The sequence below is a fragment of the Prionailurus viverrinus genome, chromosome C1 (assembly GCF_022837055.1).
Source record: "Prionailurus viverrinus isolate Anna chromosome C1, UM_Priviv_1.0, whole genome shotgun sequence".
NCBI lineage: Eukaryota > Metazoa > Chordata > Mammalia > Carnivora > Felidae > Prionailurus > Prionailurus viverrinus.
Window position 1 is genome coordinate 126,220,329 of NC_062568.1, and position 24,015 is coordinate 126,244,343.

A 24,015-nucleotide genomic window follows, 5' to 3' on the forward strand; every position below is an offset into this window, starting at 1 on the left:
TGCTTGCATAAATGCTTTGTAGAATTCACCAGTGAACCATTCTTGGTCGGATGCTTTCTGTTTTGGAAGGCTATTAATTATTGAATAAATTTCTTTAATAGATATAGGCCTATTCAGATGATCTATTTCTTGTTGTATGAGTTTTTGCAGATATGAGTTTTGCAGATTGTGTCTTTCAAGCAATTGGTTCATTCCATCTAGTTCACATTTGTGAGCATGAAGTTGTTCATAATATTCCTGTATTATCCTTTTATATCCATGGGATCTATAGTGATATACCCTCTTTCATTTATAATATTAATAATTGCATCTTTTCTCTTATTTTCTTAGCCTGCCTAGAGACACATTGCTCTTATGTGATGTACACACACACACACACACACACACACACACACACTGCTATTTTCCTTTTTACTGAATTCTGCTCTAATTTTATTATTTCTTTTCTTCTGCCTACTTTGGATATAATTTGCTCTTCTTTTTCTAGTGTCCTAAGGTGGAAGTTTAGATAATTGTTTTTAGATTTCTCTTTTATTTTACTATATGTATTCAATACATATTTACTATATGTATTCAAAATAAATTTCTCTGAGAACTGCTTTCACTGCATCCCACACACTTTGATAAGTCGTGCTTTTATTTTCATTTAGTTCAAAGATATTTTTAAATTTCCTTTGAGATAATCAGCTTTGACTCTCGTGTTATTGAGAAATATGTTGCTTATTCTTCCAGACTTTTGGAACTTTCCAGATAACTTTCTGTTATTGATTTCTTAGTTTAATTTCATTGTGTTCCAAGAACAGATACTGTATGATTCTTTGTTTTAAATTTGTTATTGTTTTGTGATCCAAAATATAGCCTACATTGATGAATGTTCCATGTGAGCTTAAGAAGAATGTGTAATCTATTGTTTTTGGATGAAGTAGTGTATAGATGTTAATTACAGTTGATCCTCGAACAACATAGGTTTGAACTACATGGGTCCAATTATATGCAGATTTTTTTAAATGTATAAAGTATAGTACTGTAAATGGATTTTCTCTTATGATCTTCATGACATTTTTTCTTTAGCTTACTTTTTGTTAAGAATACAGTATATAATGCATGTAACTTACAAAATATGTGTTAATTGACTTTTCATGTTATCATTAAGGTTTCTGGCAACAGTGAGCTATTAATAGCCATGTTTTGGGGGTGTCAAGGGTTATACCTGGAGTTTTGACTGTGTGTGGGGTCAACATCTCTCACCCCCATGTTGTTCAAAGGTCAACTGTGTATCTAGTTGATTGATAGTGCTGTTCAGTTCAGCTATGTCTTTGCTAATTTTCTGTAGCTGGATATGTCCATTTATGGTAGAAGTGTGTTAAAATTTCTAACTATAATATTGGATTAACCTATTTCTTGCAATTGTGTCAGGTATTGCCTCACATATTTTGATGTTCTGTTATTAAGTACATACACATTGAGGATTCTCATTTCTTTTTGCCAGTTGACTCCTTTATCATTCTGTAATGTCTCCTTTTATCCCTGATAACTTTCTTTACTCTGAAGTCTACTGTCTGAAATTAATAGACATATTCTTGTTTCCTTTTGACTAGTGATGGCATGGTATTATCTTTATCCATCCCTTTACTTTTGATCTATATGTGTCTTTATATTTAAAGTAGGTTTCTTGTAGACAGCATATAGTTGGGCCTTGTTTTTGATCCCCTCTGACAATCTCTGTTTTTTAATAGGTATATTTGGACTTTTGATATTTAAAATGATTATTGATATACTTGAATTTATATCCACCTTATTTGTTACTGTTTTCTGTTTGTTGACCTTATTTTTTGTTTAGCTTTTGTCTTCTACAATTTGTCTGCCTTTTTTTTGGTTTAAATTGGATATTTTATATGATTACATTTCACTCCTTCTTTGCATATTAACTATACTTCTTTTTAAACTTATTTTAACTGTTGTCCTTATATTTGCAATATACATTTTCAGTTAATCCAAGTCCACTTTTAAATAAAACTATACTATTTCACAAGTAGTGCAAATAACTTATAATAACAGAATAGTCCTAATTCTTTTCTCCTATACCTTGTATCATTGTTTTCACTTGCTGCATTTTTTCATAATCGTGTATAATTATACATATATATTTGAATACATTTTTGCTGTTATTATTTTAAACTAACTGTTATCAGATAAATTAAGAATAAGAAAAATAAAACTTATTATTTAACTTTTACTTATTTATTCTTCAGTACTCTTCTTTCCATTACCTACATTCAAAAGTCTGACCTATATATTTTTTCTTCTCTCAAAAGAACTTTTAAAATTGCTTGAAATTTAAAAAATTTTAAATTTAAAAAGAACTATTTATTTATTTATTTATTTATTATTTTTTAATGTTTATTTATTTTTGAGACAGCGAGAGACAGAGCGCAAGTCAGGGAGGGGCAGAGAGAGAGGGAGACACAGAATCCGAAACAGGTTCCAGGCTCTGAGCTGTCAGCACAGAACCCGATGCAGGGCTCAAACCCACGAATCGTGAGATCATGACCTGAGTCAACGTCGGATGCTCAACCCACTGAGCCACCCAGGCGCCCCCCAAAAAAGAACTAATTTTTAAAATTGCCAACAGATTCCCTCAGTGTTTGCTTGTCTGAGAAAGTGTTTATTTCTCTTTCACTTTGAAGAATAATTTTGTAGGATATAGATTTCTAGGTTGATGGGTTTTTTATTAACACCAGAAATATTTTACTCTATTCTCTTCTTTCTGTGTGGTTTCTGAAAAGAAGTCAGATGCAATTGTGATCTTTGCTCCTTTATAGTTCAGGTGTCTTCCTCTGATTCTTTCAAGATTTTTCCTTATCACTGATTTTCTGAAGTTGAATATGATATACTTAGGTGTAGTTTTCCTTTGGCATTTATGCTGCTTTAGGTTCTCTGAGCTCCCTGGATCTTTGGTTTGGTGTCTGACATTAATTTGAGCAAACTCTCAGTCATTATTACTTTTAATTCTTCTCTCTTACTCTCTCTCTAATTTATTCTGGTATTCTCATTACATGTATGTTATATCTTTTGTAGTGGTCCCACAATTCTTGGATATCATGCTCTTTTCCCCCTCAATTTCTTTTCTCTTTGCTTTTCATTTTTGGAAGTTTTCATTTTTGTGTCCTCAATCTCAGAGATTCTTTCCTCAGCCATGTGCAGTGTACTAATAAGCCCATCAAAGAATCTTCTTTATTTTCAATCTCTAGCATTTCTTTGTAATCCATACTTATAAATTCCATTTTTCTACATATGTTATCCATCTGTTCTTGCATATCATCTGTTTTTTTCATTAACATCTTTAAAATATTAGTAGTAGTTTTTTAAAAATTGCTAGTTGGATAATTCCAAAATCTTGCCATATTTGATCGTGTGTGGTTCTGATGTTTGTTCTATTTCTTAAACTTGCCATTTTAACCTTTTAGCATGATTTTTAACTTTAATGTCAAAAAAATGGACATTATGTGCTGGGTAAAAGAAATTTGGTAAAGAAGACTTCGGTGATGCATTGGCAAGGTGCAGAGAGAGGGTGAACGTTCTGTAGTCCTGTGATTAGGTCTCAGTCTTCTAGTGAATCTGTATCCCAGATTGTGAAGTTTACCACTGCATTTCAGTTCTTTCCCCCCACACTAGGTGGGACAGGATGGCAACATGTAGCTGGAGATGTGTATTTCTCTTCTGCCACATGGAAGGGGGCTGGAGTTGGGTACATCCCTTTCTCCAATTCGGTTTGGCTCTAATAAAACACCAGCAGGTTAGAATCTGGGAAAATAGCTTCTCCTGAAGGTAGTCCTTGTTAAGAAGAAAAGAATGCCATGGTGTATTTAAAACCGGTTCATTTTTTCCCTTATGAAAGCATTTTTTCTTCTGGAAGGAGGGAATTTTTCTCCAATATTCACTATGAGGACCTGGTAGAGCTCCTGGTGGTAAAACTCAAGAGAGGAGGCCTCCTTATGACTGAGTGTTAAAAAGTGTTTGAAAAATAAACTTTCTTCTCTTGATTATTTCTGAAAGTAGGTGAAAATAGCAGATTGTGCTAACATAGCAGCTACATTGGCTTTGTAAAGGACTTCAGTGTATAGTGTACTATTTTAAAGACTTCCATAACTGAAAGAAAAAATGAAATGTATTCTGGAATGGGATTGTATTACTTACTCTGTCAAAATAGCATAGTGTTAGCAAAACAGAAAAACAACCAAGCTTTGACTTTACCACGGTTGTTTAGTTCTTGTTCTGTGAATCTTTAGTTAACATGTACATTTGGGAATGTGACTGTGGCTCTTTTTTTTTTTAATTTTGGAAAACATCGTCTGGAATCAGTTTTGTGATGAATGTTTTGTGTAATGTAGTAAGACATCAAAATTATTTTCTAAATTTTATGAAATATGTACAATATTAAGAGAAGTAACAAATGTGGATACCAAAGACGAGGTACAAATTTGATAGGGTGGTATTCAAGCACAATCCAAGTAAAACTTGATTGTAACAAACACAGGTTCAATACAGATTAGAGCAAAAAATCTCAAGGCCTACTAAACACCCATGTAAAATTAGGATTCAGCAATAACATTGCTTTAAAGACGCACTCATTCATGGGCATGTTGAATTTCTCTAATATATAGAAAAGCTAAATAGATTTTTCTATTGTTTTTTAATATATAGAAAAAATAAGTATGTCTGATTTCTAAAAGGGGATCTTATGGCTCTCATGAAGAAATAGTCTAATATATATGCACAACAGTATCTTATACTAGCACATTTTCATTACTTTAACAAATTTAGAAGTCAGATTTTGTTAATTTTTGTGAATAATTTTTGTTAATAATTAATAATTATTTACAAAGTTGTGATGAAAAATAAGATATTCACCTTTTGATTTTTCTGTTTTGGGGAGCTATTTAAGTCTGACTACTGACCACATATACCAGTAGACCAAAGTATAACATTGGGTTCTTTTTTTGAGGGCAATCCTTAGCCAAGTCTGAAAGGAACATCTGTTTTTGGCTGTTTGACATGTAATTACATTCTTCATTGCTGCACTTTGAGTTGGTATGACAAGTGTGGTGGGGGCCAACACACAAAAATGTGCCACATTATTTATGAGTGAGCTTCAGTGATGCTGGTAGGACATTTCTGAAGTTCTCTCCAGACATCACTGTACTTCATTATATAACAACCATGTGGTATACTGTTGCCATTCAGACTGTGATCAGATCTGCACCATTGTAGTGTGGTATGCAGAAAACAGGCTACATTTGGGGACTTTATTGATAGTTTATATAATTTTATAGTTAACAAGATTCATGGTTGAAACTGTTTTAAGAAACTCAATGGAGCATTCATTTGAGTTGGATTGAGATTTCAGAGCTCTATAGAAGATCTGTAGTACCAGTCACACAGGATATTGCCTGTCCTCTCAAAGGAACTTTGCCATTATGGTTAGGTTCTTTATGTTTAGTGCATCACTGGATTATCCACCGCCACAAGGGCACAATAAAATGTCACATTGTATTTTGTCCCTTTTATAAATTTTGTCTCTGATTACCCTGGTGAAAGGTGATACTCGTCTTCTTTGTAATTTTTTTCCTTTTAAGATTTATTGTTCATCTGCAGCATTTTGTTAACTTCTCAAAGAATAAGCCATTTTGAATTGCATTCTTGTTGCCGTATCTCTGCTACATTGTTTTATAATTACCTACTAATGGTTAGCTTTCTCATTAGACTATAAATTCCTTGAAAGCAGGATTTATAGTCTATTAATTTAGATATTCCAGCAGCAGCACCAAACACAAAGCTTGACACAGAGTTTATAACCCCTGAAGATTAGTAGATACATGAATGAGTGCTGTGCCTGGTAGTGGTTAAGACTTTATTAGAAGTGTCTGGGAGGAAAAAGGGCAGGGATAGCTATCAGATAGTGTGACTTGGCAGGTGTTTATTAAGTAGTTGACTATCTCCTGTTGAAGCAGAATAAACATCATATGCCAAATATTGTGCTTAAATAATTGATAGACGTAAATAAATAGTTGTAACAAGATATGATTGTGTCCATAATAAAGATAATGTTCAAGTGAGGGAATCACAACTATATCCAAAATGATGAAAAATAAAAAGATATTTAAAGATGAGGGCACAGGTACAAAAGATGAAAAGTCGAAATGAGAACAACAGATATAAGAAATGTCATTAGGTTTGGGGGCATTTGATATATGACCTGGTTGAATATGTTAGTGCCTGTTTGTGGACTGCCTTTTATACCATGCTGAGGGGGGTGGGCTATAAACCATAAGTCATGAGATGTCTCTTTACATTGTGGGGTGCAATTGACAGGACTTGGGGATTTATTGGTTATGTGGAGTAAAGGGACAGAGGAACTCATTACTATGAGATTTCCATAGCAAATAGTTGATGTTTCCTTCTTGCAAACATGAGCTGTTTGGAATTTTAGCTAAGTTTAAAAATCTTTAATTTTCTTTTTTATGGTTTATGCATTATGTGTTTTAAACAAAGCTTTATATTGGCTAAAAAGGCCATAGGATTATCCTGGACAAAATAATCTTATCTCACCAACTTCCTATATCTTTGGAACTTTAGAGTAAACACACAGTTAATGTGAAATTATTATTCGTTCAAAGGAATATAAGAATGTGATAGATTATTAAAATATGTTTTAAGTAAGTTCTTTTTAGAAATGAGATCTTTTTAAGGCATGACCTAGTTAATTTCTATTTACAGTATGACTTAGTCCTTAGAGGAGTGGCAAGTATACAGAAGTACCAACAAAGTATTATCTATTATTCTAACTATTAGTGTTATCTGTTACTTGGATATTTGCAAGAGCCTTTAATTGATCTCCCTGCTTCTGTCCTGCCCATCCATTAGTCTGTTCTCTAAACCTCAAACAAAGAAGAGCAAACCTATTCCTGTCACATAGCACCTGGTTGAAATAAGGAATAAGTGAATGAGGAATGTCACCTTTTAAAAAGTAACCATCCAGTAGCTTCTCATATCATTTATAGGGCAAGTTAAAGTTCTTTCAGTATTCTTTAGGCTCATATGTGAACCAACCCAACCCCCTGCCCCTTTTCTCTGACCTTATCAAAGGCTCCTCTCCTCCTTGCTTTCTGTGCTTGACAAGGCATCCTTTCCTTGAACACACCAAGTCTTCTGCAGCCTTGAGGCCTGGGCATCCATTAATCTATTCTCCAGATATCTGCATTATGTCTTCAGTTCATCAGGTGTCTCTGTCTCAGTGTCTCTTTATCATTGAAACCTTTTATGATTACACATCTCCCTTATCCTGCTTTATATTCTTTATGGTACTTATCACTTTCTGATGTACTATATATTGTTTATTTTCTATTTTTCTCCTCTGGAATGTAAGCTCCAAAGGGTGTAGAGGCTCTGTGCTATATCCACAGGACCTAGAATAGTGCTTGAAACTTAATACATATATATATATATATATATATATATATATATATATATATATATATATATATTTTAATTGTAATGATTATTTATTTTAGAGAGAGACAGAGCATGAGCAGGGGAGGGGCAGAGAGAGATAGGGAGACACGGAATCTGAAGCAGGCTCCAGGCTCTGAGCTGTCAGCACAGACCCCAATGTGGGGCTCGAACATATGAACTGTGAGATCATGACCTGAGCCGAAGTCGGATGCTTAACCGACTAAACCACCCAGGCTCCCCAAAACTTACTATTTTTTAATGAATGAAATAAATCTACTTTCTAGCATCCATTAACTCAAGAGCTATAGATCATCTACAGCAAACAAAAAAAACAGGATGCAAGGTCTGTTACCATATTTGTAACCATTTCATAATTTTATTTTGAACTGAATAGAGCCACATTGGTAGTTATCTTTCAGTAAGAAACCTTGTTAGAAAGTATAAGATAAATATGCACCTTGTATGTTAATGTTTTCTACAATTTTAGTCATTTTCTGTGTTACTAGGTGAATAGCTAGTACATCAAAAAGCAGTACATTCGAGTAACATAAGAATACTACCCATTTTCTTAAAACTGATTTCTGAAGCTGATTTTGGGATACCAAGAAATGTAAAGTCTCGTGCGAGTAGCAGTTCTGTCTGTGATTATGTGGTTTCCCTCATTCTTCCCTTTGAATTATAGCTAAGATGCAATCTCTGATGCATTTTTCAATTACACTAAAATTCTGAACATTTTGGCAGCTTTCCTTTTCCACACAAAATAGTTTGGAAAGAATCGTTAACCGTATGGAATGTTCAAAAAAAACTACGATGGAGTTAATGTTTTGGCAGATTCAGAAGTCTGAGTAGACAAGAAGCATAGGTTTCAATTAAACTTCTGATAATGAATGTCAGTTCTTGAGAATTTTATGTTATGTTTAAGATTTAATGTCAGTTTTGTTCCTGGATATACAATCAAAAGCCTCTACAAAGAAGGATCATACTTACAATAAAGCTCTAATATCAAACGTGAACAGAAGTTTTAGTGTCCAGGGTGTATCTTATGAAAATGTTGTATAATTTTGTTAAGCTATTGCTTTTACAGTGACATATGCTGGAAACATGCTATTGTAAAAGCTATTGCTTTTACAGTGACACATGCTGCTTAGCTAAATGCATTCTTCTTTTTCTTCTATATGGTTTTTTTTTTTTCCTGATGGGCTTTACTTACAGAATAATGACTTTAAGGCTCCTGAAACTCAACTTCTTTGGAATTTATTATTGGAACAATTACAAATGGATTCTCCAGCAACATTTCTTAGATTTTATAGTGTCTATAAAGTTGTCTAGAAGTTTGCCATTCAAAGCTGTGTTCTCCTTTATTATTTTTTTTATATATGAAATTTATTGTCAAATTGGTTTCCATACAACACCCAGTGCTCATCCCAAAAGGTGCCCTCCTCAATAAGCTGTGTTCTCCTTTAATTGTCCTCAAATAATATAATAATTAGACCTTGTTTGTGAAGATGTTACATTTTAAAAACTATTTAAGTACATATTAATTTTTAAAGAATCTCTAGGGAATAGAGGAAAGATAATAGTATTCTCGACTTACAGGTATTGAAATCAAGTCTTGTAATGATGAATAAATTAATATCCCAGAGATCCACTTATTGAACAAACATTTAATGTGTACCCACTATGTGCAGGCCTATTCCAACCAAGCATGGTAGAAGCCTTAGAGAACAAAATGGACAGGTTCTTGCTTTCATGAAGTTTATATTCCAGTGACTTTATTTAAACAGTATAGATTGGCTGATTAAGTGGAGGAGCCTAGACTATAAACTGTGCTTTTCGTCTAGATTGTTTGAATCCTTTAACTGAGTACATACATAAAAGGAAGATGCCAGTTACCATTTTAAGGCGTTTCTTTGGTCTTAAAGACCTTAAGGTCTTTATTTGACTTCTCACACTCCTTGTGAGCCCACACCATGTTCCAGAAGAAAACAGAATTTCTATTCAGGTGATTACAGAGGTGTGAACAAGGAGTCCAGGGAACCTGGGGATGAGCATTACTTCCTTAGGGCTAAAGAGGCAAGGAGCAGAAATAGTGGCCCAGAGCTCACTGAAAGCTGGAGCCATGCAGAAGTGCTTTCTGGCAATGGCAGTAGTGGTTAGGGGGCCAGACCACTGTGATAAACCCAGAGAGTGGGAGGAAAATGACTCCAACTCCTTCTCTTCTCACCTTGCAAATTCTTGATAGTAACTTTCATTGTCTGAACTGGATCCAGCGTGAGAGTCTAATGGTGTCGGGTACAAGGGTCAGGTTTTTGGACACAGAGTAGGAGAGAGAAGTGTGATTAGGATTGGGGGGTGCCAACAAAGAATACCAAGCATTTCTGTATTTAAAAGAGACACTGGATACTTTATCATTAATTGTGTCATTTATGCCAACCCTTTCTGGATCATTGTTCTAATTTTCCCAGATGGAAGTTGTTCCCACTCTCCCCACCCGCTAGCTGCCATTTTCTTTCTTCCTCATAATTGGAGTATAGTAGGTACTCAAGAAATAAGTTTCTTATATATTACGTTTTGTTCGTTATTAATCTCCTTTACCAGGCTATAAGCTATCCGAGAATGGGATCCGACTCTGATTTCCCACTTTATTCCTCTTCCTTCTACCAGAGAGTCAGCATGTTACTTTGCCTTAATAAATATTTATTGACTGAACACATAGATGGATGATTGGTAAACCACCAAGGAGAAAAGTTCTGAAAGTTATCTGGCTGTTAAATTCCCCTGTCAGTTACGATTAAGAGCTGTAGAAGAAAAGCGATTATTATCTGGCTGATAATGTATCTGTGCCTATTAACACAAATTATCATATATGCTAATATATAAAAAAGAAAAATAATTTGTCTTGGGAAAATATGTAGCTTGTCCTAAAATTGTAAGGCATACAGTACCTCCTGAAATTAAGAATGTTGTATAGCAGGTTTGCTTTTGCATTCAAGAAAAATACAGTTCTTTCCAAATACTCCCATTTCAATAGGGAATTCTGTCTTTCAACTTTGAAAGCAGACCCCCTATTTTTCACTGTTCAATAGACATGTGTACAGATTGGCTATATTCTGTCATAAGCTAAGAGGTTTTCACATTGACATCAAAAAAATCTTTTTTTTTCAAAACTAAAAAAAGAGTAAAGGGTGTATTTATTGTTTTATATACTTAAATGCATAATTTTAAAATGCTCTTAGGCTTATATGTCTTATAAAATGGCCAATTTTGCTTTAGTAAAACTTCAGTTCATGCAAGGAAATGTATCATTCATTGTTACACAGCAGAGGAGTGAACCAGTGTAAACATAAGGAAGTATTTTTAAAGCTCTGTTATTTCTGGCACAGCGTCACTGTATATAGAACTAGAATAATGAATGTATAGAGATGCTACAACCAATGATTTCTTTTCATCTAGTGAGAGATATTTTCTTTACTCTTAAAAATAGGCAATAAAAAAGGTGATGTCGAATTGATATGTAAAAAAAATGATTTCCAAATAACTGGCATATTTGCTTAGAGGAGTAAACGAGTATGTTTAACTGTTAAACTCTTTGTGGAATGATGAAGATGATCTTTTTTTTCATATTCAAAAGGTGATAATTACTTTAAAAATAAGCCCAAAATTTACTGTCGAGTCAAAGGCTATGAAAGTAAATGTCAAATTCTGCTGTTAACTTTGTGAGACAGTCAGTGAAAAATCATACCTACATACAAAGGCCATATTTGACCTATGATTTTTTTCTTAAAATTACTTTTTAAATAAGTCTCAGTATGACTTCCATTTTGTTTTAAAATCCTCTTTTTAGACTTTTGAATATTATTTTCAATATTCTTTAAGAAAACAGATCTTTGTAAAAAGTATGAGATAAATTTGTTTTGGGAAAGTAATTAAATTGTGACATGCATTTTAAATGTTCATTATTTAATGAAATTTGAAATGAAGAATCCTTTTGTGATTTAAGAATCATCTCAGTATTTTCAGACTTGTTATTTAAAATCTTTATATGTGTTTTCTAAAATCAAGAAAGCACTAACTGTGTTATTTTACTTCTGATTGCATTAGTTTAGACAGATAAAATGCAAAAATGCAAAAGATATGTAATTCTGAGGTAAATATTAGTGTATATATATATATATATAAGTCTGATGAGAATACATTTTTCTGTTCTTTTTTCCCATTGCTGACATGAAGTTGTCATATTTCATTAATATGGAATTAATGATACAACCAGGAATTGTTTTTTTAAAATACATTTATTTATTTTTAAATTTACATCCAAGTTAGTATAGTGCAATAATGATTTCAGGAGTAGAATCTAGTGATTTATCCCAAGTGTCTTCCTTAATGCCCTTCACCCATTTAGCCCATTCCCCCACCCACAAACTCTCCAGCAACCCTCAGTTTGTTCTCTATATTTAAATCACTCATATGTGGAATTTAAGATACAAAACAGATGAACATAAGGGAAGGGAAGCAAAAATAATATAAAAACAGGGAGGGAAACAAAATATAAGAGACCATTAAATATAGAGAACAAACTGAGGAATTGTTTTTTTTATTAAAACATAATTGACATTTAATATTATACTAGTTTCAGGTATATAACATATTGATTCCATATTTATATACATTGTGAAATGATTGCTACAATAAACCTAGTTACCATCTGCCACCATACATAGTCTTTTGCAATATTATTTACTATATTCTCTGTGCTGTACATTACAACTCCATGTCTAATTTATTTTATAACTGGAAGATTGTGCCTCTTAATCCCCTTCTCCTATATCGTCAATCACCTTTCACCCTCCACCCCTGGGCAACCATCAATTTGTTCTATCTGTGAATCTGCTTTTGTATTGTGTTCATTTGTTTTGCTTTTTGTATTCCACATGTAAGTAAATCATATGGTATTGTGTTTCTCTGCGTGACTTGTTTCACATAGTCCATTACCCTGTAGGTCTATCCATGTTGTTGCAAATGGCAAGATTTCATTCTTTTTTGTTGTGGCTCAGTAATATTCCATTACATGCACACACACACACACACACACACACACACACACTCACACCATTATCTTCTTTATATGTATTAGTGTTTCTGTTTTCATTGTATGAATACTCAAAAATTATATTACAAGATCGTATGATAGTTCTAGTTTTAGTGTTTTAAGGAAACTCGTAGTGTTTTCCATGGTTGCTACACCAGTTTTCATTCCCACCAATAGTACGTGAGGGTTCTCTTTTCACCGTAGCTTCACTAATGTTTGTTATTTCTTGCTTGGTTTTCTTTTTGGTGTGTGTGTGTGTGTGTGTGTGTGTGTGTGTGTGTGTGTGTGTTTGTGTTTAATGCCTTTTTAGCCATTCTGACTGTTAAGAGGTAATATCTCACTGTGGTTTTGATTTGCAGGTCCTTGATGATTAGTGGTGATGAACATCTTTTCATGTATCTGTTGGCCATATGTATTTTTTTTTTTTTGGAAAAATGTCAATACAGGTGCTCTGCCCATTTTTAATCAGATAGTGTGTTTTTTGATATTGAATTGTAGGAGTTCTTTATATATTTTGGATGTTAATCCCTATCAGCTACATCATTTTCAACTATTCAGTAGGTTGCATTTTTATTTTGTTGATGTTTTCCTTCACTGTGGAAAATATTTGTAGTTTGATGTCCCATTTGTTTGTTTTTTCCTTTTGTTCTCCTTGCCTGATGATACAGACCTCCCAAAATATCGCTAAGACCAGCGTCAGAGAGTTTACTGCTTATGTTTTCTTCCAGTTTTTTGGTTTTAGATCTTACACTGAAGTCTTCAATCCATTTTTGAGTTCATTTTAGTTATTATGTAAGTAGATAGTCCAGTTTCAATCTTTTGTATGTAGCTGTCGAGTTTTCCCAGCACCATTTATGGAAGAGAGTGTTTTTTTTCCCCATTGTGTAATCTTGCCTTCTCCATGGTAGATTAATTAGCCATATAAGCGTGGATTTATTTTAGGGCTCTCTCTTCCATTGATCTGTTCCATTTGGGCTCCTTTGTGGTTTCATATAAATTTTAAATTTATTTGTTGTAGTCCTTTAAAAAATGCCATTGGTATTCTGATAGGAATTGCATTAAATTTGTGGATTGATTTTTAAGTTTTTTACTTGCATAATTAAAATGAATTTTGAAATAGTCTTATAAATGGCTATTTAAACTCAGTATGAACTCTAACATAATTTAGTTTGATGATTTTTTTTAAACCTCTGGTAAGTTTATGTAAGAACTTGTTCCCTTCAAATTCTTTATTTATGCTTAGGAGTATACTTTTTTAAAAAAATAATTTCTCACTTTATATTATCTCCAGTAGACTGAGGGATATTTACGTGTGGTGATACTATTAAGTTTGTGATCATCTATGAGTACACTGAGTTCTAGCTCTTTGCCAAATTAAATCAGCCAATATTACTGCAGCATCTACTTAATACCAGTTCCTGGATATAGCCAGGTATTACCCTAGTTATAAATAAACAAAACTACTTTGCTAAAAGCATTCTTTATTCAATTATAAAGACAACACTTACAAGGTATACATTTAAAAAACAAACTAATATTAACTCAGTCTGTATTAGTTTTCTAGGGCTGCCATAACAAAATACCAGAGACTGTCTGAAACAACAGAAATTTATTGTTTTCATGGTTCTGGATGCTACAAGTCTGAAATCAAAATGTCATTAGGGTTGATTTCTTCTGGGGCCTCTCTCCCTTGGCTTCTAGGTGGCCTTCTTCTCCCTGTGTCTTCATGTAGTCTGTTTTTATTGTGTCTGTGTCCTAAATCCCCTTATAAAGAGACCAGTCACATTACATTAGGAACCACCATAATGACTTCGTTCTACCTTAATGATCTCTTTATAGGTTCTGTCTCCAAATATGGTCATATTGTGAAGTTATTTAAGACTTAAAAAAATATGGAAAAATCTGGGTTGGTTGGGGGTGGGGGGACACAAATGAGCCCATATCACTAAGTCTAGGCAAGTTCATTTTATCCTTCATTAGCAATGAAAAAATGGATATCAATTGCTACAGAAAATCTCCCTGATTCTTATTGATTCCTATAGCTTAGTTTGGCTTCAGTGATATGACCATACAATAGGATACAATTCAAAAGTAAATGAAGGCCATTTTCTTAGACAAAAAATTGAACTTATTCCAGAAACAATGATTATCATTCAATTTTGTAGACATAAGAGTTTCATCCAAAAATATTTCCTTTTGTTATGTTTTTTTTAACTGAGTAAATGCTTTTGCCATCCTGCTATTACTTCCTCCAGAAATTAAAGAATTGCCTTCCATTCCTCTTTAATGCACCTTTCTCCATCTTTCCTGCCATTCTCAACACACCCCATCATCAGCACCCAGTCTCCTAATCTTTTTTTCTAATATGTCAACTCTGTCTCCTTTGTGTGCTCCTGCTTCTGCTTAGTTTAGTTTCTCAAAACTTAACTACGCATACTCCTAACAGATTCCCATGCTTCCAAAATGGCTGCTTCCAATTCATCCTTTCCTATGGCAGCATTGATCAATGTCCTCCATTGTTCAAAACAATGATACTCCATAACTACCAGAATTCAGTTCACACACAAGGCTTTTCTTAAATTGCTCCCCCTCTTTATCTCTTTCCACTCTCAATGCTCACTACTCATTATCATCAGCTAGGGCTATCCTTCCAACTGTGTGGCACTGAGGGTACTTCTCAGACTTCATCATGCAGTTTTATACCTTCAAAGTTTTGGTTAAGATGCTTTTTCTCTTTAGTGCTATTTCCCTCTGCATATTTTTTATCAAAGTAACTCCTATTTTCTTATAACTTATCATCAAGATTTTTCCAAGAAGCATTTCATAAAACATTCATTCCCATTGAAATACCTGCATGTTTTATCCTTGTGAGGATAAAAGAGACAGGAATGTGCTATGGGAAATTTGGAGGCTAGATGATTTTATAGAACACAATTGCAGCTGTGTGATTTATTTCAGCATTAGGGGAGATGAAAACTTTAATTCTAGAAACTTATGAAATTCAGTGACATACATCATCAATAGATAACTTGGAGTCTATTTTTCATGGTATTACAAAAGTAAATTATTCTCTTAGAATACAAGTAATATCCAAGTTTTAATATTAAAAGTCTGAGTCTTCCAAGATTACGAGTGGAATTAAAAGCTTCATGCCTTTTTATACATACTAGTTTCTAGACTGACATTCAAGAGACTATTTATATATAAACTGTATAAAAATGAACTCTTGGAACACCTGGGTGGCTCAGTGGGCTGAGCGTCCAACTTCGGCTCAGGTCAGATCTTGCAGTTCGTGAATTCTGGCCCCACGTCCGGGTCACTACTGTGTGCCTGTCAGCACAGAGCCTGCTTCAGATCCTCTGTCCCCCTCTCTCTGCCCTTCCCCTGCTTGCACTCTCCGCCGAATAATTTTTTTAAGTGAACTCTATTTGAGCCACTATAGTTGAAGATTGATCTAGCCTCTGCATTTGCTGTTTTGGTTATATCTGAATTTCGTCTGCCATTCTTGTGATTTTATTATGTCCCAGGCACATAATCCATTCACAGGTCACACTGAATTGAACATGACAGCTGATAAGAGCTGGTTTTCCATTGCTCACACTCAGGAATCAGCTTCTGCGCCGTACAATTCAGTGGATACTTAGGCTGGGAACTGACTTCAACCAAGCACAGGTTGGTTTCACATAGGATGAAGAGCTGAATTTCAAAAATCAGACACTTAACATTGACACATTGACATTTGACCTTAAAAACATTAGACCAATTTCATATACCACATTTTTTTTCAATAAATCTGATCTCTTGTAAATGGGAAAAAAAGCTAAATGTGTATTAACTTGTGCACTTCATAGACACAATGTAATTATATTCATTGCATAGAAAATAGAAATTGCTAGGCTTTATAGAGCTACACATACACACGCAATGCCCACACATACATCATAAACAAAATGAAAAAAAAACAAATATAAATTACTAGAATATGTGCATTATATTTAAGTTTTGAAAAGAAGATATGCTATTACTTATTCATTGGTTTTGATAAAAATGTGGCAGGATCCTTTTGCAAGGCATGTGACATTTAGAGGAACCTCATTTTTATAGATAGGTGCCATTTGGTTTTCTTACATTTGCTTTGCTTTCTACCTTAGTCTCATCCTGTCTGTATGCAAATACTACTCTAGAGACTTGGTTGACACAGCTGTAGATAGTAAGGTAATTGCATCAACTCTAATTTTGGCTTTGTAGATCGTTAGAGGAGGAGGCTGTCTTTTTCATACTTTGTATGCTGCAGATGCCAATATTACTTGGTAACTTCACCCTTTCCCAGCTGTGGAAGTTTTTATGAGTATTGAATATAAATATTTACAGTTTATTCAACCTGTCAGGGTGCTTTTGTTTATCTACAGACTGTCTCACAACATGTCCTATGATTAACATAAAACACTGTAAAATGCCTTCTGGGGAAAATTATACTGTAGTTTTTAAGTGATTTTTTCAGTTTCTTTCCAGTACTATATTTTATGGCTAAATATTAAACACCTGAAATAAGAATTTATAGTGGAAATATTGGCAGGATTCCATTTAATGAAGTCAAGTAAGAACTTAGAAAACCAGTATTCTTCTCAAAAATTTACTATTTAAAAAATACCATATGCTTATAAGATAGGGAATTTTTTTTTTCTGTTTCAGCAACAGCTTCACTTAGTTCGTTATATTTCCTATAATTAAGTATGGAATTCTGGAGTTCTGGGAAGGACCTTAGATATGATCTCTACATGTATTCATTTTACAAATGATGAATGAGATTAAGTGACTTGCATAATTCCACATAGTTAATGGCAAAGTTTGGAGAAAATTCAAGAGTTAGGATTTCTAATTAGATGCCAATACTCACGATGTACTCAATGATGCCTCATTATTATTTTTTTTGACAGTGGAATGACAAATTGTGCATTCAGAATTCTGTTTGTTATTTATTATTATCCATTTATATAATTATAGAATTATTTGTATATAATTCAGTAGTGGCTACTCAGTAGTATATTGATCAGGTAATGTTTGAGAATGGCTATCAATAAATTTTAAGAACTTATATTAATTTGCTGTGAGCATGTTTAAAATCAGAAGACATTAAGGAAATATTAGAGCCTTTCTAATCTATTTACAAAAAGAATCTTGAAAAAATCTCAGAAACAGTCTAATTTGATTAATTAATTATATTGCCTCATGACATATGGAAGTAAATAATTTTGATGTTGGAAACACTAATAATAGTATGACTACTATAAACCGTATAATTTTCAGCTGGATATTTGCTGATTCTGCTTTGTTTTATGTTTTACTGGGAAATAAAGTAGATGTTTTCTTATTTGGGTATTACCTGACATATGAACATGCTATATGCACTTTTAAAACACTGTTTGAATGAATGATTTAATGAAAAAATTAAACAGCTGTTGTATAAAATTGCTATGAATTCTTTCTTAGTATTCATTGTTAGAGACTCTTTAAATTTAATGTTGATATTTTCAGACAATAAATAGCTCTAAATAGCTCCTGTTAACAAAATGAAGAAAAGCTGGAATAATTTGAAATTATTCAAAATGGAATCAGGAGTTCTCCTGTGAATCATTCTCATGTACTCAAACTTACAAGGCCTTGAATCACCAAGTCAGATAGGTATTAACACAAACATTCTTCTGGGCCTGAGTATAGTTCTGAATTAATATGGCCATGACCCATAGATTTATAGAAAACAGTTTCATGTTGAATTAGACCTTGTGGAAACATTCAGATTGTTTCAGGAGCAGGATATTACAATTTTTCTCTTGTTTACATAATTTCCAGAGCCAGTTTGGGGAACCTCCTGAAATTAAACTCTTTAGATAACCCTATTACTAATTACTCATAATGTTTGTTATTAAAATTATACCGAATTCAAAGTAAGTGAATTTTAATGTGTGCTTGGATACTCCAATTTTTTCTTAATAAAAATATACCAAATTTATGCTTTTTTATTTATAATATGAATTTTTCTGGTTTCTGCATTTCTTATTCACCTTTGTAGGTAGAAGTTCCTTTTAATATGGACTCCTTTGCCAGAACACAATAGTAGGATCTATGTTTTCATTTAAAAATTTTCATATATCGGCCCCTTGGGTGGCTTAGTTGGTTAAGCATCCAATTCTTGATTTCAACTCAGGTCATGATCTCACAGTTTCATGGGTTTGAGTCCTACATTGGGCTCTGTGCTGACCACGAGGAGCCTATTTGGGATTCTCTCTCTCTTCCTCATTCTGCCCCTCCCTCTGCTCATTCTCTCTCTGTCTCTAAATAAATAAATAAATAAATAAAATTATCATATAAGTTTGCCTAACAATAATAATTCAGTTCACTTTTTTCATTTTTATTTTATTTATTTACTTTTTTTAAATATGAAATTTATTGTCATATTGGTTTCCATACAACACCCAGTGCTCATCCCAACAGGTGCCCTCCTCAATGCCCATCACCCACCCTCCCCTCCCTCCCACCCCCCCCCACCCCCCACCCCCCCCGCATCAACCCTCAGTTTATTCTGTTTTTAAGAGTCTCTTATGGTTTGGCTCTCTCCCTCTCTAACCTCTTTTTTTTTTATTCCTTCCCCTCCCTCATGGTCTTCTGTTAAGTTTCTCAGGATCCACATAAGAGTGAAAACATATGGTTATCTGTCTTTCTCTGTATGACTTATTTCACTTAGCATAACACTCTCCAGTTCCATCCACATTGCTACAAAAGGCCATATTTCATTCTTTCTCATTGCCACGTAGTATTCCATTGTGTATATAAACCACAATTTCTTTATCCATTCATCAGTTGATGGACATTAAGGCTCTTTCCATAATTTGGCTATTGTTGAAAGTGCTGCTGTAAACATCGGGGTACAAATGTCCCTATGCATCAGCACTCCTGTATCCCTTGGGTAAATTCCTAGCGGTGCTATTGCTGGGTCATAGGGTAGATCTATTTTTAATTTTTTGAGGAACCTCCACACTGTTTTCCAGAGTGGCTGCACCAATTTGCATTCCCACCAACAGTGCAAGAGGGTTCCCATTTCTCCACACCCTCTCCAGCATCTATAGTCTCCTGATTTGTTCATTTTAGCTATTCTGACTGGTGTGAGGTGGTTTCTGAGTGTGGTTTTGATTTGTATTTCCCTGATAAGGAGTGACTTTGATCATCTTTTCATGTGCCTGTTGGCCATCTGTAATTCAGTTTACTTTGATTGAACTCTTTAGTTAATATTGAAAATATATTACCCTCAAGGCACTTGGGTGGCTCAATTGGTTAAGCATCCAACTTCAGCTAAGGCATGATATCTTGGTCCGTGAGTTCGAGCCCAGCATCAGGCTCTGTGTTGTCATGACAGCTCAAGAGCCTGGAGCCTGTCTCAGATTTTGTGTCTCCCTGTCTCTCTGCCCCTCCCCGGATCACACTCTGTCTCTCTCAAAAATTAAATAAACATTGGGGCACCTGGGTGGCTCAGTCGGTTGAGCATCCGGCTTCAGCTCAGGTCATGATCTCACAGTCTGCGAGTTCGAGCCCCGCGTCGGGCTCTGTGCTGATAGCTCAGAGCCTGGAGCCTGCCTCGGATTCTGTGTCCCCCTCTCTCTCTTCCCCTCCTCCACTCATGCTCTGTCTCTCTCTGTCAGAAATAAATAAACATTAAAAATTTTTTTAAATAAATAAACATTAAAAAGTTTTAAAAAAGAAAATATAATCATCCTCTTTATATATTTACAGTTGTTAAATTTTATTTACTTTTTTATCAGCTTAATATTTACATTTTATTTGTCTTATTTTATAAAGAATATACTGTGAATGTAGTAAAATTGTTTTACCGAATGGATGCATATAGTATAGATTCTATGAACCACAAAATAATAGAATAAAACCTTAATATTAACAGCTAATTTGTAAAACAGGTGTGAATTTTTCTCTCAAATCTGTGAGACTAGTTTTTATTAAATTTTTAATTTTAATCCCAGTATAGTAAACATGCAGTGTAATATAAGTTCCAGGCATACAATATAGTGATTCAACATACATACAACACCTGGTGCTCATCACAAGTGTCCTTCTTTAATCCCCATCACTTATTTCACCCATGTCCCTACCCATCTCCCTTTTGGTAACCATCAGTTTGTTCTCTAGAGTTAAGAGTCTCTCTCTCTCTCTCTCTTGCTTGCTCTCTATTTTTCCTTTGTTCATTTGTTCTATAAGGCTATTTCTAACATTGAAATGTAAGTGTTAGTACTTCAGGTAATTAAAAATAAACACACGGGGCGCCTGGGTGGCTCAGTCAGTTAAGCAGCCGACTTCAGCTCAGGTCATGATCTTGTGGTTCACGAGTCTGAGTCCTGCGTCGGACTCTGTGCTGACAGCTCAGGGCCTGGAGCCTGATTCAGATTCTGGGCCTTCCTCTCTCTCTGCCCCTCCCCTGCTCATGCTCTGTCTCTCTCTGTCTCAAAAATAAATAAACATTTAAAAATTTAAAAAAAATAAAAAAATAAATAAAAATAAACACACAAAACAATAAAACAAAAATAAACTGCATGTTGTCTTGAATAAATCTTGCTCTAAATATATGTGTATCTATATATACTGATTACATTCATGTTTGTTTCTTGACAGGGGGACATCCAGCAGCTGTTGATCATAGGTGACCCTAAAGCAGCATATGACTACTGTGAGCATTACAGTCCAGACTGTGACTCTTCAGTACCCCAGGCCGCTCAGGCTCAGGAACCTCAGGTTGATGAGGTGAGGACCATGAGATCAGGGCTCATTTTCTCCTTTCAGCGGTACAGACATAGTCTTGCAGTTTTGAGGCTTATCATTATTATTCAGTTTTAATTAAACCTATACTTTCTATTTAATAGTGTTTTAATAGTTCTAGGAAGAAGTGACTTAAGGAAGATTTTTGGTATTTTTTTCCTCTTAAGTACTCTGTTTCTTAAACTTCTTAAAAATAGAGATTCCTTACTTATATGCTATATATATGAGCATATTTCATTTTGGGAGAGGTGAGAAAAAGGTAGTTCTCTAAAAGCTATATTTCTGCCCTTGGCATTTAAATAATTAACACACAGCCTCAAGATAAGGGTGACAATTCTTCTGGTGTACTTGCCTTTGGCAATTCGCACAGATGAGAAGGTGACATTAGAGCTATCTTAAAGTTTCAGGCTCTGTTGAATACTTAAAGAGATTTTTTTTTTTCCTATTTCTTAGAGGGCTAGGCTACATTGATATGTGCATTTTCTTTTTCTTCTACAGAATTTGACATAAAGAACAATGAAATGAAAAGCAGTAGGATCTAATTGTAGCTAAAAATATTCATATACTTTCATTCATATTATGTCACTGTATTTGAAGTTCAGGTGTGAAACCTTTTTTTCCAGGCTATTTTTGCAAGAAAATTTACTGTAATGAAATTTGACCCTATTCTCTTCCAGGCCAAAAAAAAAATAGCCATAGCAATTTTATCAAAATTGAATACCCCCAAAAAACAAAAATATAGTACAACACATCCTTATCCAGATTTTTTGGTAAAATCCTTTGGTGTGGGTCTTCTGGAAATTAAAAAAAACAAGCAAGCTGGAAGGAAGTTACTCTTTAACTGACAGCAAAACAACTTAGATTCTTTTTTCTCAAGGTGGGGAGTGTTACATTTTAGAAGTGGGGGTTGGAAGTTTGAAAACATCAAGGCTGTCTTTATGTTTGAAAATAGCTCAAATGGCATTCTTCTTTCTAAATATACTAATTGGTGCCACCTTTTGAGTTTTACTCTTTTAAAAGAGGTTAGGATCTTATCTTTTAATTTATTGGTATGTTTGCATGTAAATTCAATTGGGATTTTACCACTTAAATGCTTGAAATATCTTTTTTGACATCACTTTTCTTTTTAAAGTATGACAGTAAATTCTGTTGCAATGATCTTTTCCATGACTTAATATGGATGTTTTTCTTAAAACAGGATAAAGGCTTAAGAAGCTGACAGAAAAGCAAATATGAGAGAGAAAAGAGAAATTACTTGGGTAGTTGTTTGCTTGTTTCACGGTTCACCAGTGGTTCATTCTTCTTATTCCTTCATGATTTATTTAAATAATTTTTTTTTGTGAATTCCAAAAGGATAGGTTAAATACCATCAGGTTTAGTACTTTTATATCTTAGAGATAATGTGTTAAATCAGTATTGAAATTTAAAACATTTATACATGTTGTACCTGTTCGATATTGATGAGATTTATTTTGCTCCTATTTTAAGAAAGATAAGTTTGTCCCTTTTAGCAACAGATATGGCTCTGATTTTTGGAAGAATGAAGGTATGCTTTCTTAATATATCACCTTGAGGTGTTTTGTTACTATATGTTAATGCTATCATGCCAGTTAAACAGTTATTTTAAAGCAAAATAATTCTTATCCATTTTTTTCTTAAGTTCATTTAAAAGTAAATTTGCTCTTTTCTACTTTGAGTTATTGATAACATATATTTAACATTCGTTAAGAAGTTCAACTTGTTTTTACTAGAAGAGTGTGTGGGGAAAAACAATGTATTGCTGTAACAAAAAACTGCATGAAAATCTGGTTGGGTGATGCAAAAATAGATAGCATTTCTTACCGCTTTCTATATTGAATGTGTTACAGTAAAAATTTTTTTGAAGAATCAGCTGTCACATTTTTTTCCAATTCTGATTACATTGATACTTCAATAGTAAGTAACCATCCTATGTTATACACTTATTAAATAAACTGGTTAACCAAATTAGTAACCAGTTCTTATAATAATAATTTTGAACTATAGCCATTAATATGTCATTATGTTTCAAATATGCATTTTAATAATTGATCTACAGATGTTATTCCAGTACAGCATAGTAAGCAATGCTATTTACCAGTGAATAAAGAAAATAAAGTGCAATACAGAGCATCAACCATTCATGTTGCACTTTATATTGCTTAATTTTCCATTAACAAATTTGTAACAATGCATATTCATTAATCTATTTGGATTAATAGGTATGTCAGTTTCTTTTATAAATTAACTCGTGCTTTTTCCAACTTGTAATTGTGGTTTACCTCATACACTCTTAATAACATCTTCTAAATCGTTCTTAGGATTCAATTGTGTATGTGTTTGGCACATCATCATCATAGAGTGAAATGCATAACAGAGATAGATTTAAATAGAGCCAAAATATCATCAAACTTTAATTCTATTTGAACTTACACAATACCATTTACGTAGAAGAGTAACTGATACCAAAATTATAATGTTTGGGGATTTTCTCAAGTAAGAGTATCCTATTATCTTTACAAGAAATTAAATGTGAAATCTATATATGGTTATTTCTTAATTTATTATGCAAACTA

General features: G+C 33.6%; 1 protein-coding gene across 1 annotated transcript in view; it reads left to right on the forward strand.

The window, feature by feature from the left end:
- Nucleotides 1-24,015, forward strand: part of COL11A1 (collagen type XI alpha 1 chain) — a 182,563-nt gene that overhangs the window by 22,424 nt on the left and 136,124 nt on the right. The window contains exon 5 of the mRNA XM_047868859.1: nt 21,278-21,406. Within this exon, the coding sequence (XP_047724815.1) occupies nt 21,278-21,406 (129 nt within the window). The remainder of the gene's footprint in view (nt 1-21,277; nt 21,407-24,015) is intronic.